The 16,649-nt window shown below is 37.7% G+C and overlaps 1 protein-coding gene across 1 annotated transcript; it reads left to right on the top strand.

The window, feature by feature from the left end:
* Positions 1 to 11,210: 11,210 nt before the first annotated feature.
* LOC122026810 (putative B3 domain-containing protein Os10g0537100) lies at positions 11,211 to 11,924 on the top strand. Its single transcript, XM_042585524.1, has one exon. The coding sequence runs from the start codon at positions 11,211 to 11,213 to the stop codon at positions 11,922 to 11,924; it is 714 nt and encodes a 237-aa protein (XP_042441458.1).
* The last annotated feature ends 4,725 nt before the right edge of the window (positions 11,925 to 16,649 follow it).

Raw genomic sequence — 16,649 nt, 5'->3', positions numbered from 1 at the left:
TTCCCCTAATGAATAAATCCTATTATTCATATTATAGTTTAGGCGAAACTGCTCAAAACTTCTAGGTAGTGTTTGGAGGATCATATCGATCTGGGTTTCCCCATCAATTTCTCCTCCAAGGATCTGTATCTCGTTCAGATAAGCCATCATCTTTAGGATATGATCCCTTACAGGAGTACCCTCTTGCATGGTGGCTGTCATTATCTTTCTCATGGCTTCTTGCCTAGAAGCCCTATCCTGATGATCAAAGAGTTCCTTGAGATTGTTCATAATATCATAGGCTGTCTTGATGTCGATGTTGCAATACATTCGACATTGAAGCCAAAATGTAACACCGCGCCATCTCATCCGCTTACCCATTTCCTATGATATTCAATCTCCTCTTGGGTAGATTCACCGAAGATGATGGGCACTGGTTAAAGACATATTAAGACTTTCAGCAGAAGAACAATGTCTAGGTTTCTTTCCAATCTATGTAATTAGGTCTAGTAAGTCTATTCTGAAGTATGATGGACAATGGGTTGAAAGTCATCCTAAAATCACAAATAACTTTTGGTCGAACTCTAAATTTAGAATAATATTGATTCCTCAAACAATACTATTTTAAATTAACCAACACCTCATAACACCGTGAATTTTGTATGCCACGTTAGTGTGGACGATACAAATTCAACATTTGTAAAAGGAGGTTTTAACCCATTAATTTTATTATCTTGTCAACCTAACTTTTGACAAATAAAATTAATAGTTGGTATCATTTGGTCACACAAATAATAGCAATGACTCGATGGGGAGGATATTATTAGATGTGTCTAAGTGTATACCATCACTGACACTAAGTCCATTAATAAGATTATACCCTTCCGCTGGGGAAGATCACACGCCTTAATTAACTTCCTATAGTCATCCAAAATGGAAGTCTGTTCTAGTGATCCACAAACAAGCTCATCCGCTATGGAGGAAGACACTCAGAGCCAACGCCAAGCTTGTTTGCATCACATACAAACCAAGAATGGAGACCATGGGATTTATTTAAAAATCCCTCTCCCACTTAGTTATTTATAAATGAGGAATTTTAACTATGCTAGCCTACTAAACTTGTAAACTAACATGCACACACAGCACAATATAAAAGCAATAAACAGAAAATCTAATTTTCAACTATTATGGCTTTTATCTCTAGTTGTCCTCCGTGTGTTGTCATCCCAAGCTGCTGCCATATTTGGCCACCGCCACCGGGTCTAGCTGTCGCCTCAATCTTGCTCCTAGTTCCGCTGTGCCTCTGGTCCTTAGAAGGTTCCACGCTTTGCAAGATTCGATCCGCGACATAAATAGAATTTTACATTTTTGATCCTATATTCCATAAAAGGAATGTACATGTATCTAGATCAAAAATAAAATCCTAATAAAACTAAATACAGCTCCTGCTGTATTTTAATACAATCATGCACACACATATCAATGCCCTTGACATGTCCAAGGGTCCAATCACACACATAATAACTAAAAGCCATAATAGTTGGATCCTGCATCCACAAAGTTAGCACATCCTACTATTAACCTGCCTAAATTATGTATGACATGTACATAATTAACCTAATACCAAATACACAGAGGCAAAACCCTAGCTCTGATACCAATTGTTGGTTGCTACTCGGAAAGCCTAGAGGTTCCACTGTACAAAAATTTTGTACAAAGATCTGGACCTTTTCCTAGCTACCATGTGTTCTTTTAAATTAAATTTTGGATCGCCTGCGGAACTTAACACGTTTGATCCAAAACTTAATCTATTTGTTCTTTTAGGTTTTGACTTGGATCTCCTGCGGAACTTAACACGTTCGACCCAAATCACCTTAAGTTATTAATTCCATTAAATATTAATTTCCATAATTGGTTCCCAGTACTGACGTGGCGAGGCACACGGCCTTCTTGGATATGGGAGCAACCACCACCGACTAGACAAAACCTTTTATAGAAACCTAATATTTAATTTCCTAAAATAACTTTAGGTTAACCGAAAAGAACAATCAAATCACAAGGAAAAGAAAAAACAAAAGAACACAACATCGAAAAACATATTCGAAATTCTAGAACGTAAGCCTCTTGTATTTGGTATTATTTCCATAAATAACTAGTATGTTGCGGAAAGAAAAATTACTAGTTATACCTTGTAGAAAAATCTCTTGATCTTCTACCGTATTCCTCTTCTAACCTCGGACGTTGTGTGGGCAACGATCTTGCAAGATGAGAAACCACCAACCACCTTCTTCTTCTCCTAGCTAGGTTCGGCCACAATCAAGAAGCTTCACCAAGGAAGAAGATCAAAACACCAACCAAGCTCCAAGAGATGCTAGCTTTCTCTCCTTCTTCTTCTTCTTCTCCAAGTAGTATCCGGCCACCACAAGAGCTCCAAGGGGAGAGAGAGGTTCGGCCACCACAAGAGGAAGAGAGGGAGATGATGATGGCCGGCCACAACACCAAGGAAAAGAGGGAGAGAAAATAATAGAGGTTGTGTCTCATGAAGGCACCCTCACCCCTTCTTTTATATTCCTTGGCCTAAGTAAATTAGGAAATTTAATTACAATAAAATTTCCTTAATTTCCTTGACATGATTTAATTGAGAAAAATAAAATAAAATTTCCCCAATTAAATTCTAATGGCCGGCTACATCAAAAAATAAATTAGACAAGTTTTAATCAAAAATTAAAACTTCCTAATTTGTTTCCGGAAATTTTAAAAATTAAAATTTCTCTTTAAAAATCTCTTCATGGTTGATAAAAGGAAATTTCTATAATTTTAATTTTATCAACATGTGGATAATTTTAAAGAAAAAATAAAATATCTCACCAATCTACAAATAAGGAAAGAGATCTAATCTCTTTCTTTAATCTTTTGTAGATCTTTTACAAGAGAGATATTTTAATTTTAATTCTCTTTAATAAATTATTTCTTCCACATAATAAAAATTAAAATTAAAATTCCTTTTTAATTTAATTTGGCCGGCCCCACTAGCTTGGGTTCAAGCTAGGGCCGGCCACCCCAATTTATACCTAGGCCGGCCCTAGCTTGGTTCCCAAGCTAGCTTGGCCGACCCCCTATTGGTGGGTATAGAAGGTGGGTATAGGTGGGTATAGTACTCTATAAATAAGAGGCTACGATAGGGACCGAGAGGAGGAATTGGTTTTGGTCTCCCGATAAAATTAAGCATCCCGTGTTCGCCCCGAACACACAACTTAATTTTATCAATAATAATTCATTCCACTAGAGAACTATTATTGAACTACCGCACCAATCACAAATTACATTTTTGGGCTCCTTCTTATTATGAGTGTGTTAGTCTCCCTGTGTTTAAGATATCGAATATCCACTAATTAAGCGAGTTACTGACAACTCATTTAATTAATATCTAAGTCCAAGAGTAGTACCACTCAACCTTATCGTCATGTCGGACTAAGTCCACCTGCAGGGCTTAACATGACAATCCTTATGAGCTCCTCTTGGGGACATTATCAACCTAGTATCTCTAGGACACAGTTTCCTTCTATAATCAACAACACACACTATAAGTGATATCATTTCCCAACTTATCGGGCTTATTGATTCATCGAACTAAATCTCACCCATTGATAAATTAAAGAAATAAATATCAAATATATGTGCTTGTTATTATATTAGGATTAAGAGCACACACTTCTATAATAACCGAGGTCTTTGTTCCTTTATAAAGTCAGTATAAAAGAAACGACCTCAAATGGTCCTACTCAATACACTCTGAGTGCACTAGTGTAATTATATAGTCAAGATAAACTAATACCTAATTACACTACGACCTTCTAATGGTTTGTTCCTTTCCATTTTAGTCGTGAGCTACTGTTTATAATTTATAAGGTACTGATAATATCATCTTCTGCATGTGACACCACATACTATGTTATCTACAATATAAATTAAATGAACAACTACAAACAAATGTAGACAATTTGACCAAATGTGATTCTTTATTCATAATGAATGTTTACAAAGCTTAGGCTTTCAGTATACACTCCAACACACCGGGCTTTAACGCAAAAGGAATAAAAGTTTACATTTTTTCCTCTTCCTCTGGTTACTACGCCCTTGCGTAACAATCGAGATCGTCAATTCTAGTATTTTAACGATGTGTCGGTAAATTTTTTAAAATTATTTTATTTTAGTATTTTATGCTTAGTTTAATTTTCTTTGATAAATTAGGAAACATTCTAATCTTGGTGATGGGTCCTCTACTGCTAGTACTGACCCTATGTTTCCTACTGAGTAACTTAGGATTAGGTTTGCCACCACTATCTATATGCTTATATGGACTAGATGTCTAGATAGATAGTTTTTTATGTGTTCATGTATTCCTGCTGTAGAGGACGTTGACTACTACAGTTTGCAGCGTCTTGTTTACTGTACCAGTTCAGTTAACATAGGTTTATGTGCTGAACTGTACAACAACCTAGTTAGAATAGATGACCTTACATACACCACTAGGGTAGCTGGTACTGATATCACGCTATCCCCTACTGTCATCTGGACCTTTCTAGGATTACGTCCATCTGCAAGCACTTTTCAGTGCTATCCTCCTAGGGATCCACCATTTGGTGATCTATACTCGCATATTACACTTGATATGATCTATTCATATTTTTTGGGAGAGAGTGAGTACCCACAATTACCCTATTTAGGTCAGTCTCCCTTAGAGTTTAGGACTATGCCCTTTATAAGGTCTTAGTCTCTTGCATTTTGCAGTTGACCACTCGCGACATCTCGATGATGCGTCCCTTTTACTCATTTTTACTGTATGTCTTCTGTCATAGATTAGATATAGATATTAGTTTACATATTTTTCATGTCATTCTTTACTCAACTGGACTCATCACCAGCAGATGGGTTCACATGCCCTACTGCCACATCTTGACCACATATATTGTCTCTTTAGGTATTGATGTCACCAAAGGTGATGTCAGAGCCCTGACGGAGTTTGACATGGTAGGATCTAGGAACTTTTCTTTAGGTGGTATTCATATATATGATGAGGGTGTCTTGTCCAGGCGGAGGGGGGCCCAGCACCAGCTTAACCCAGACGTCGTGCCACAGCCAGATGCCGAAGGGGAGGAGGCAGGGGTGAATGAGTTAATGGTTGCGCTTTTTGGCAATCCCCCTGCAACACGTTCCTCCCCTCACACTCTAGCCGACCGAGTTGCCGGCCTTGAGTTAGCTGTGACTAGCCTTTGACAGGGTGTCACCGATCTTCGACGGGACATGCGGCAGAAGATTTCTGATCTTGGACGGGACATGCAGAAGGATGTCTCTAATCTTCGACGGGACCTATCCAACTCTTGTGAGGATGACCAGACTCGTCACACTGAGCTGATAGAGATGTTGCGCTCTCTGGGTTCCAGACCACCTTCCTCATCATCACAGTAGATTAGGTTACTATTGTCTACTTGTATTTGCCTTGATTATTATTACTATGCATTATACATTTTTGACTTACTATTTTACAATCAGTTTTTCTCAGTTTATATGTTACAATTAGGAATGTGCTTAATAGACTAGGACTCTTAATTTCAAAATTACTTTCAAAAATTATTTTTTTAAAATTCTAGGGTAAAATTCTTTATTTATTTTTCTCAAAACTTTCTTTATTTTTAAAATTTTTAAAATTACTTTTAGCCTTAGTCTAGATCAAACCCTTAGAAAGCATGCTCCTATAGATCTAGGACTTTAGTATCTCACCAACACACTAGGACTACCTTATTTGTGTATTGCTAAACTTAGGAAGGGGTGAGATGCATAGGCAGATTGCCTGGACTTAAGATGTTTATATTAGTGCATCAATATAAGTCTGGATATTAAATACCAAACTAGCAGTAATTAGGTTAAATTTTTTAGCTTAGTCAAACACTAATTAGATAAATTAACTTAACTTGACTAACCAAGTGAAAACTACTATCTTCTGATAGTTAAGTAAGTAACTAATAGTTAGACAGGTAAGTATATTTTTTAGTTGTCTATTTTGAAATAACGTCATGTTCAAGGGGAGGATTAATAACTTAAAAATTATTTTTAAAATTACTTCATTTTTTTACTACTAGCATTTTCAAAACTGTAAAGTTTGTAAACACATCAACTTTATCACCCTTAGTGTTTTTAAATGATAACTTTGTAAATCAGTTTGACCACTATTTAAGTTTTTGAAATATCATTTTAAAAGACATTTTTGAAAAAAGTTTTTCAAATGTTTTCAAAAGTTATCTTAAAAAACCTAGCTATTTTCAAAATATTTCTTATTTTTATTTTGAAAAATAATTTTAAATTTTAACCTTAAAGTTATTTGTGCAAAAACTTTTCTTTTGAAAATCTTATGAAAAATTAGTAGATTTTGAAAACCATTTCAAATTTTCTAATCTTTAAAGTTATTTTTACAAAAACTTAGAATTATCACATTTTTGTATCTTTTGGAAATCTTATATCTTGAAAACTTTGTAGATTTGGGAAATAATTTCAAAATCACCTTATTTTTTGAAATCCTTACATAAAGTTTTTACTTTTAAAAATCACTCTACAAGATGTCTTTAAAGATTCTCTTCAAGTTAATTAACTTATTTTCTAAGCTATTTTTAACTCCCCCCAAGTAATCCTGAAAATTTTCTATTGTCAAAGTTTTTTTTGGTTACTTTACTTAGCAAATTTTTTCTATATATTATCTATTCCTATTCTTTGATGAATGTCAAAGGGGGAGAGTTAGGTGGATTAAGTTAGCAAAATACCAAGCATAACATCAAAACAAGACTAACTTAAAAACTATGTCATTTATTTTTGCATATTTTTTTTTCCTAACTTAACTTAGGTTGTCATTGTATCAAAAAGGGGGAGATTGTTAGTACAGGTTGTACTAACAGTCTAACTCAAGTTTTGATGAATGACAAAGTAAGTTAAGTTAGGTTTAATGTGATCTAACGATTTAACTAAGTGTGCAGGAGAAGTCCAGATAGGTCGACAGGCTGACCGAATATCTGGCAAAAAATCTAGCTAGGTCGACGAGCTGACTGGATAGCTGGTACGAAGTCCAGATTAGTCGACGGGCTGATCGGATATCTGGCACGAAGTCCAGCTTGGTCAATGGGTCGACCAGATAGCTGACATAAAGTCCAGATAGGTCGACGGGCTGACCGGATGTCTGGCAAAGCGGTAAGTTAAGGTAAGTTACTAGAGGAGAGTGACTTAGTGAGGGTACATTCCTCATTTGAGGAACAGTAGGCGTCGATCCAACTTAGATCCATTTGAAAATTTTAAGTTGAGATCTTGACTAGATTCTGGTCTCGATGAGGCAGAATCTAATTACTACTCTTGACTATAATTGTACTAACACTTATTTTGCAGGGTCATACAAGTTTTATTGTCTTGGACTAACTTCATTTTGCAGGAAATAAAGGTTGCTGGAAAGTTGGTCCGAGTGCTCGAAAGGGATCCGGGCACCCGAAGTGCGGTCCGAGCACGCGGAATGCCCAAAGTCAATCTTGTCGCCAGCTTGGAGCGCATTAATTGGATGGCTGATGTCATGGTTCAGGCGTCCGGAAGGGATCTAGGTGCCCGGAACTGCCTATATAAGCAGTCTTCCACCAGGAGCACAAAACACAACTTCTCTCTGCAATTGCTTTCTTGCACGCTGCTCTAAAGACGCTCCTGCGACAGTGTGAAGCTTCTCTGACAACCTGCGACTTAGTTTTCATTTTCCTTATTGTCGGTAACTTTATTTTATAGTTCTTGTAGTTATTGTGTAACTCTTTACGAACTATTAGTGGATTGCCCAACGAAAGCACCCTCACATGCGAGCCTTGGAGTAGGAGTCGACGAAGGCTCCGAACCAAGTAAAACTTGGTGTGTTAGCATTGTTTTCGTTATTATTTTTCACTGCGTACTTTGACTCGATAACGATGTTTCAACGATCACTATTCACCCCCCCCCCCTTCTAGCATTCTTTTCGATCCAACAGCTTCTATGTTGACCAAGTCATCAAAAGTCCTCTAGTCAATGCTACCTGCAGCCAGCGACCGGGTCGCCCCAGTCTCTAGTACCCCGATGCTCGAGTCAGATCCAACGAATATAAAAGGAGCATACTAATAGTAAAATAATGAAATGAATGTAGAGCAGGTACGATAACGTACCCTGGCCCAGGGGGCGCCCTCTGGTGGATCGGTGAGCTAGTCTGGACACTGCTCAAGTTGTCGTGATCCGGAAGAGCAGATAACTTTGAGCAGAATGAAGAGCTGGATCTAACGGTAAGGAACTGAATGCCAACTAGACTCGAAAGGCAGCATGTAGGCTAGGACCTAACAACTGCACACAGGCCAGGATATGACAATGACACTCAGGTAGGGAGATAATAGTGGCACGCAAGTCGGGATATGACAATGACACACCAACCGAGATACAATAGGCAAGCCCAAATAAGATAACGACACGAAGATCGAAATGTAGCCTTGACTCGGAGGTCGGAATGCAACGATGACTCAAAGGCCAAAACGCGACAGAAATGGAATACGTTCAAATTGGAGTTGGCGGGGCCTACAGCGACAGTTAGCGCGGGGGGCAGCGGCCACCGTCGAGGATGGCAGCCACCGCTGGGGGTTGCACATGGTGGGGACAGCTACCACAACAATAATATGCCAACGATGGCTGACTGCGGACAAAAGGGATGACGCGGTAGTCGGCTGTTGCGGTGATGACTAGAGACGGGGGTTCCGGCTGAGACGGTCTGACAGAGCTAACAGTGAGGGAGTAGGTTCGGCGATAGGGACAGCCAGCAGCTAGGGCTCAAATCTAGCGATGGGGGCTGCTGACGAGAGAGGAGATGAGGGCGGCAGCAGAACTATCAGCCGAGGGCAACTGGTAGAGGAGATGGTGGTTGCTGGAAGCGGCTCCAACGACTAGGGTTGCGAGGAGAGAGGAAGAGGAGAGGGGTGGCATCATCGATGACGAGGGAGAAGGTGGCGACGACGGTATGAAGAGAAGACGGGGAGTGGCTGTCAACGTCGGTTGGTGGGCTCAAGCAGAGCTCACGTTCCCTTGGTGGCGGTGGCCCCCAAAATGCCGAAGAAGATCCACCTGTGCTTGGGGTCATTAGGTGAGCGGCGAAGACGATCCGATGTGCGACGGAGGCAATGTGGTGATCGATGGAGGCGGTGTGTTCGTGGTGTACGGAGAGGGAGAAGAGAGGCAGCTTGGCGATAGTCTCTTCGGCTGAGGAGAAGGCGACGAGAGGTCAACATGCGAGGCGACAAAGATGCACACCGGCATGGGTTAGGAGGCAGCATGCTATAGCACCGGTTGCGGCTCCGGCGGCTAGGGAGGCGAGAGAGAAGGGGATGTGATGGAGGGTTGTAGCACTGGCAGCAACTCTGGCGGCTGCGTCGACGTCGACATCGAGAGAGAGAATCTAGTGTCCGTGGAAGAAAACCCAGAAGAAAAGAACAGTGCCACAACTTATAAGCCCAAAAATAGGCTAATGACCAAACTACCCCTCCTTCCCTTCGTAATTCCTCCTCTGCCCTTAAGACATATCCACATCAACTATAATAACGAATGATTGTTCTCTCTAATGACTCCAAAAGTCACTATCGAAGATATTCACCTAAAGGGATCCCTTAAGTCATTAGTTGTTGTATTCCCTAACCTAAAATCAATTTATACGAAATCTTTATCAATTATTCGTGATGAACTAAGTAACACCGAACTTGTGATGACCGATCTGACCCCACGAAAGTTTTCCACTGGCCACTAGGATAAATTAGGAAGCGCTCGCGGTGAGCGGCCCAGCATCTCGTGGTTGCACGCCCCATTTAGAAGAAAAATCCCTACAAAATGAGTATTAACTAAGGATCGAACCGCGTGTGTCTGGGTGACAACTTGCCGCTCTTTCGCTGCATTATAGCCTCGGGGGCAAAATGATGAACCAGATAACACTAAACTTGGGGCAACCGACCTGTCCCCACAAAAGTTTCCCACCGGTTGCTAAAGTAAATCGGGTAGAGTTCACACTGGGGATCGATTACAGAGACCTGAGTGATAACTTGATACCCTTTCACTGTACCATAGCCCTGAAAGCTTTATCAATTATTCGTAGTAGCATTATAAATGACATACACACGATAAATTATCCAAATCAATTAGGTAGGACTTCAATCTTAACTCACACTGTGTCATTTCTCTACGAAATGTAGTTGATCTACCTAACACACATAAACAAACAAACACACGAAGTTGAAGCTTATATGATATAACCTTGCCCTCGAGCATAGCGCAGATGATGAGCGCATGACATCTCTGGCGTAATGGTTAGGGGTCGATTCTCAAGAATTAACGACCTGGGGTTTACCCCACCATGTATCTATGATCTATGTACCTGCATTTATCTCCCTTCATATCTGTAGGACAGATACTAGGGGGTCGATAAGATAGTGGATCTACCCTTTTTATATATGATATAACCTTTGAGTTGATTGAAACATTCATGAGGATGTGTAGCCCCCCCCCCCCCCCCGACATGTAGGATGAACAACTCCCATGTAACGTGCATTTGAATCTTTCACAAGATGGCATATAATACGCGCATGGTATTCAACCCACTTATGATATTGGGTCGTTTGTCAAGACTCATTTGCATGTGTTTTTCTAATTTATCCTGATAACCGATGAATAAATTTCTGTTAGGCTCTAGAATAAGATGATAAGAATGTGGCCTCAATTGGCATGGTCCCCTTCTACTCTATGCATGATTCCATCTAACTCCATTAATATTTTGATCTTCTCTTCTCCTCTTTTCTCTAGCTTTTAGATCTCAGAGATCTTGAAGAAATTAAGCATCAACAAATAATTGATTGAGTTGATAGGCATCTAATGGAGGCATTTAGGCTTAGTTTGGAAGTTGGAGGGGAAAAGAGAAGAAAAGGAAAAAAAAAAAAAGGAAGGAGAGAAAAAGGAAGTGAAGAGAAATAATGTGTTTTTTATTTGGAAGTGAAGAAAGAAAAGAAAGGAAATTATTTTTTTTATTTGGGTATATTTTGTATCAAAATTTTGAGGATATATTTGATACGAAAAATATTTTTTTTCTTTCTTCATATTTCCTTTCGTTTTTGGGTGGAAAACTTTTGATATAATCTTTTCCTTTCTCAAGGTCCAAACGAATGGTGATACAACCGGCACCTTCCTCCTCTTCTCCTTCCTTGTTGGCCTCTCTGTGGATGGCGGCAGGCGGCGGCGGCGACAACTGGCCGCCGGAGCACATGTTTGACAAGGTGGTGACGCCGAGTGACGTCGGGAAGCTGAACAGGCTAGTGATCCCGAAGCAGTACGCGGAGAGGTTCTTCCCGTTGGAGTTGGAGATGACCGACAAGGGGGTGGTGCTCTGCTTCGAGGACGCCGGCGGCTTGCGGTGGAGCTTCCGCTATTCCTACTGGCGCAGCAGCCAGAGCTACGTGATGACCAAGGGGTGGAGCCGCTTCGTCAAAGATAAGCACCTCCACGCCGGGGACACCGTCTCCTTCCTCCGCGCCACCGCAGGCAGCCGCCTCTTCATCGACCTGCACCACCGCCTTCCGCCTCCCGGAGTCGCACCCTGGGGAGGACACACCGCCGCTGACCACCTCGTACGCTACGGCCGTACACTGCCGGTGCTTCCCCTGCAACCCATCATCGGATCCGTCAAACAAACAGCTTCTGACGACGACGACGACGTCACGGTGCTGGAGTCGGTCCCAGTGGTCATTGGCGCCGTGACGCCTACAGCCAAGGCGGCGCCCAAGAGGCTGAGGCTCTTCGGAGTCAACCTGGAGTACTGCTCCGACATGCCGCCGCCGGACTCCAGCATGCAGCAACAACTCCGGCCGCTGGAGGACTAGAAGCAGACACAGAGAGATCAAAGAAGAAAGATGAAATCATGTTAATCAAACCGATTCTTCCATATATTTTTTTTCCATTTCTGTATAATTATTCAATTACAAGACAATTATTATATATATATAACGTTCTGTAAAATGATGTCTGTCTTAGATCCTCCTAACAATATAGGGATATAAAAATGTCAAAAAAAAATTTATATTTTAAAAATATTTATAGATTTTTTGTTGTTATCATAATAAAGATAAATTTAAATGTCCCATAAATTCATTTATTTTGAGTGTCTCAAAATTATAGTAATGATAATGTATAAGATCATTTTAAAATGACACCTTAAATAATCTCTAAAGACATTAATAAATGTCATTTATAATCATTTATAAAGACACTAAAAAATATCACTTATATGTCTTTGGAATATATAACATGAATTCAAAATTTATACCTCATCGTAATACATAGATCATTTAGAATATAAAAATTTATAAGATATAATTTAAAATACTAATAGAAAATTTTTATTAATCTAACAATCATTTGAATTAAATTTATAAATGCAATACTAACGATAAGTCATCTACATCCAAAATTAACTATACACTAGACTCAAAATATTAAATTTTAGAACTAATAAAGTTTTGTAAAATAAAAATTCAATTAGTTGGATCATCTTTAACCATCATGCTATAAGCAAAATCTAAGTATATGTTATTTCCAAATACAATGCATATATTTGTATAAGTGAAATAAAAAAAATTAAAAAGGTAATAACAATAATTCAAAAGGTCAGATATTATACCAAATGAGAAAAATATAACGTATCAATCCATATGCACTTAATAGTAGTTTTCACTTAATGTTAATTGTAAATACATTTTATATTTGTTTAAAATTATAATAACACAATAGATATAATAAATTAATAATATTTTAATGAAAGATTAAAATCATACCAGATGATAAAACCAAACGATTATTCCTCTAAGTGTATTCTCAAACCTTTAATTTGTAAAAAAATTATAAGATCTAATTAAACTCTCTTCTAGTTTTAGGACAACTTATACTTGTATTTCACACCAATTTGATTCTAGTATCTGTTTTCCTACTATAGTATTTTGATATATCCTATGAAGCACTCCTTTGCCATAATTTTTATTCAATCAAATAAATTTTTTATCAAGACAGAACATCCAATCTATATGAAAGTACAAAAAAGAATAAAAGTTTGAAGATATGTGGAATGCATAATCAAAAAGAAATTAAACAAACTTTACTCGTAAAGATAGACTTGGATGAGAAGGAATAGAAATTTATGGATTACTACTTAATGTGCAATTTGAAAGAGGATTCTGGTTTGGTTGATTATCTTTGCTTCTAACATGTAATTGATTTGAACCTATATCACTTTAGTTATTCGATGTACTTTGTATATTTTGACCATCTATGAAAGTATTAATTGTTAGTATTAACTCTAGTACTAATTATGAGATGATTGACAAGAATATTTTTTTGTATCATATTTCATTAATTAATAAAATGTAAAGTTGGTTATTATATTTACTTTAGTTCAGTACCAAATGAATAAGTATAATAATGTCCAAGGATAATAGGTTCTAGTCTACAACATACCATAAGGACTCCAAGCACAAAACAAATACAAGCGCAGTGGAATATATTTTTCGAGATCCTTCCAAAAGATTCAAGCGAAGGAACAATATACTAGTTGTGATGAAGTTATACCTTTGTTGCGTAAACACGAACTCCCAACGGTAATTTTGTCCTCGTTGGATCTTAGCACGATCAAATGTTTGCACCTCTTTTGGTATCCACATGAACATGTTCCGTCCGTCTTACGAACTCACAAACTTGGAGAAGAAAAACTATTTAAGGTTGTGCTAACAACCTTCTTAGGGAGTTTCAGCTAAAGGTGGAAGAAGAAGACCAAGAACACTAGTCCATCATGAAATGAATCAAACCCCCTTTGGTACTCTTTTAATCAAATTCATTAATGTCAATTACCTTAATTGACATTAATATTTGTCTTCATCTAATGCATGATCAATTCTAAATTGACCACCTTTTTGCTCTTCATCCAATGCATGATCAATTCTAAATTGAACACTCCTTTTCCTTGATGAATTCAAATTCATCAAGTCACTCAATGAGTCTAACTTATTAATCGTGTAGTGGGGAGTCTAACTCAATGAGTCTTACATTGATTCCATTAGAAAAAAATAAGAATTAAATACAAATAGTCAATAAATTTGTGATGTATAAAATGAGATATTACCTTGTTCAAATGAATGTTGATATATGTGCATAGCTGGTGGTTAATTTCCTCTTAGTTCTATGTTTATGAGTCATTCCTACCACAAACAATAGTTAGTTACAAAATATAAATAATAAATCACTTGATGAAAATAAAATCAGCAACTAACATAGTCATATAATTTATAAAATTTCTCAATTTCTCAAGTTGAAATTTTCTTATCATTTTCAAATTCTAGTATGCTAATTATATTATCATTATGCTATGGGATCCCAAATGCCTCATAAACTAAACTTTGCATACCATCTGCATCCTTTTGTGATGGAACAAAAGTAGAATTTATAGATGCACTAAATGATATCTCTCCATAAGCTATCCACTAAGTTTAACTTTTGATAGCCCATAGAGGATTCATTGCTCCATGCAGGAAGACATATATCCTATGGGTACTTGTTAGGGTTGTTACTCAAAGCATTTGCAAAGCATCACATGTTAAGAGTAGGAAACTCTTAGACACATGATTGGAGTAATTTGAAACTACAAGATGAGTAAATATTACTTGGGCTAGGTGTGACATAGTCAAACTAGTGGGGATATATACATAGACTATATCCTAAACCAAGTGGGTATAAAATGAGTGAGAGGAATGAGGCATGACTCAATGTAGCTGCTGAACTTGTTCTGGAATTAACTGTGATTTTCTAGTTAATTGAGGATTATGATGTACGACTAGGTGTCACTCATGATCGATCCATAATTAAATAGTTAATTATAGACGGTCAGCATAAACTAGGAACCTATTGGGTCACACCCACTACAAGTATCTTAAAGATACAAAATAAATTTGAGAATTCAATTATCAGATCAAGAGATAAGATATATGGAAATATATTTGTAGAAACGAAAGTGCAGATGAGCTATGACTATTGTAGAAGATATGGTTTGATAATAAACTAATAGGGGGTTGATTTAGTTATCAAACAAATTAATTTAATAATAAACCAAGTAGGTTTGGTTTGATTATGAACCAAGATAGTTTGGTTTTGAACCAAACTTATTATTAATGGTAATAGATCAGTTTGATTTTGCTTATTGTGTTGAGGAGATGACTTGCTACCCAAGTCATGTAGAGGTTATAAATACTCCTCTACGAGGAGAAACATATCAACATAGATTCATTGGTTTAGGTTTTGAAAAACCCAAGACACCCTCTCTCTTCTCTCTCTCTCCTTGTTGTCGGCCACCAAGAAGCCAAGGGACATTTTTCTTCCAAAGCTTCTCCGCTTCTTCTCCTCCTCTTGGATTGCATCACCTCCACGCTTGGCTAGTACTGATTGGAGGCGAACCTTGTTGCTCATCGGAGTTTTCTTGAAGATCTCGGCATGAATATGAATAGATGCGAGGTTTGTGAATGTCACTAAAGTATATGTCCTTTCCTTTGCATCATCCATAAGATACGTGTAGAATAATTGTTATTCTTTTATCTTATAAAATCTTATTTTACGCTTATGTTTGCACATGTTGTATCTTGCATATGTGGGTGTGTGTTGTAACAAATTAGGAATTTATTATATTTTTATTTTTCCGCTCCGCACGTTTTGTGAAAATGTCTAAAAAACACATTCGTGTCAAACTCATAACCCCAACACTCCTGTGTTTGGATCAAAAAGATTAGACACTAGATAGGAAGTTATAGTGGGCAAACAGGCAGAGAAGCCCTAGTTATGGCTAAGCAAAGAAGACCTAATAAATTAGTTGGACTGAGGGGTAAGGAAGTCTTAGTAGGTTAGTTGGACCAAGAGGTAGGAGAACCTAGTGGGTCAAGGATTGAATGTCAAACAGATAGACTTTCCACTTGAGGGGGGCCTATGGTCATTTGTTTGAGGGAGAGATTATTAGGGTTGCAAGGTTGTAAACAAAGTTTACATTGAAAACACATGGGAAAGATCATGAGCTTATAAGAGAAAAATATATCCATTAGTATAAGATGTTTTGAGTAGAGTTCAAAAATAAAACCATGAGGGCTTAAACCTTGAGTAGACAATATTATACAATTATGGATATATATGAATTTTTTTGGTCCTAACAAGATACTGCTCTTGTGTGGAGGCTTGCGTGTGAGAGGTGGAAGCGAGGCTACGTGGAAGAGAACAAATTTAAAAAAAGAATAGATTTTTTTTTAAAAAAAAAATCCTTAACTTATTTTAAATCGATTGAACTAATTTAATCCAATAAAACTTGCTTTGGTTATAATTTGTCTAAATCAACCTCGGTTTATACCAATATATTTTTTATCTTTCTATCCGATGGATTTTGTTTAACCTTAATTTGATTTTCAGTACTTTCATTTTATATTCAATTAATTTATTTAAAAAAATCTAATACTTGTAGTTTCTCATTCCCAATAATATTTTTTTTAAAAAAAACTGCTGTGGGTTATAGCCCAGGATATCTCGTA

This window comes from Zingiber officinale, chromosome 10A, assembly GCF_018446385.1.
Source record: "Zingiber officinale cultivar Zhangliang chromosome 10A, Zo_v1.1, whole genome shotgun sequence".
Taxonomy (NCBI): Eukaryota; Viridiplantae; Streptophyta; class Magnoliopsida; order Zingiberales; family Zingiberaceae; genus Zingiber; species Zingiber officinale.
The sequence above is the reverse complement of the archived record's forward strand: the minus strand, read 5'-3'. Positions and strand labels throughout refer to the sequence as shown.

What these genes read in the sequence shown, in the direction of transcription:
- LOC122026810 (XM_042585524.1), top strand. Translation starts at nt 11,211, where the DNA reads ATGGTGATACAACCGGCACCTTCCTCCTCTTCTCCTTCCTTGTTGGCC.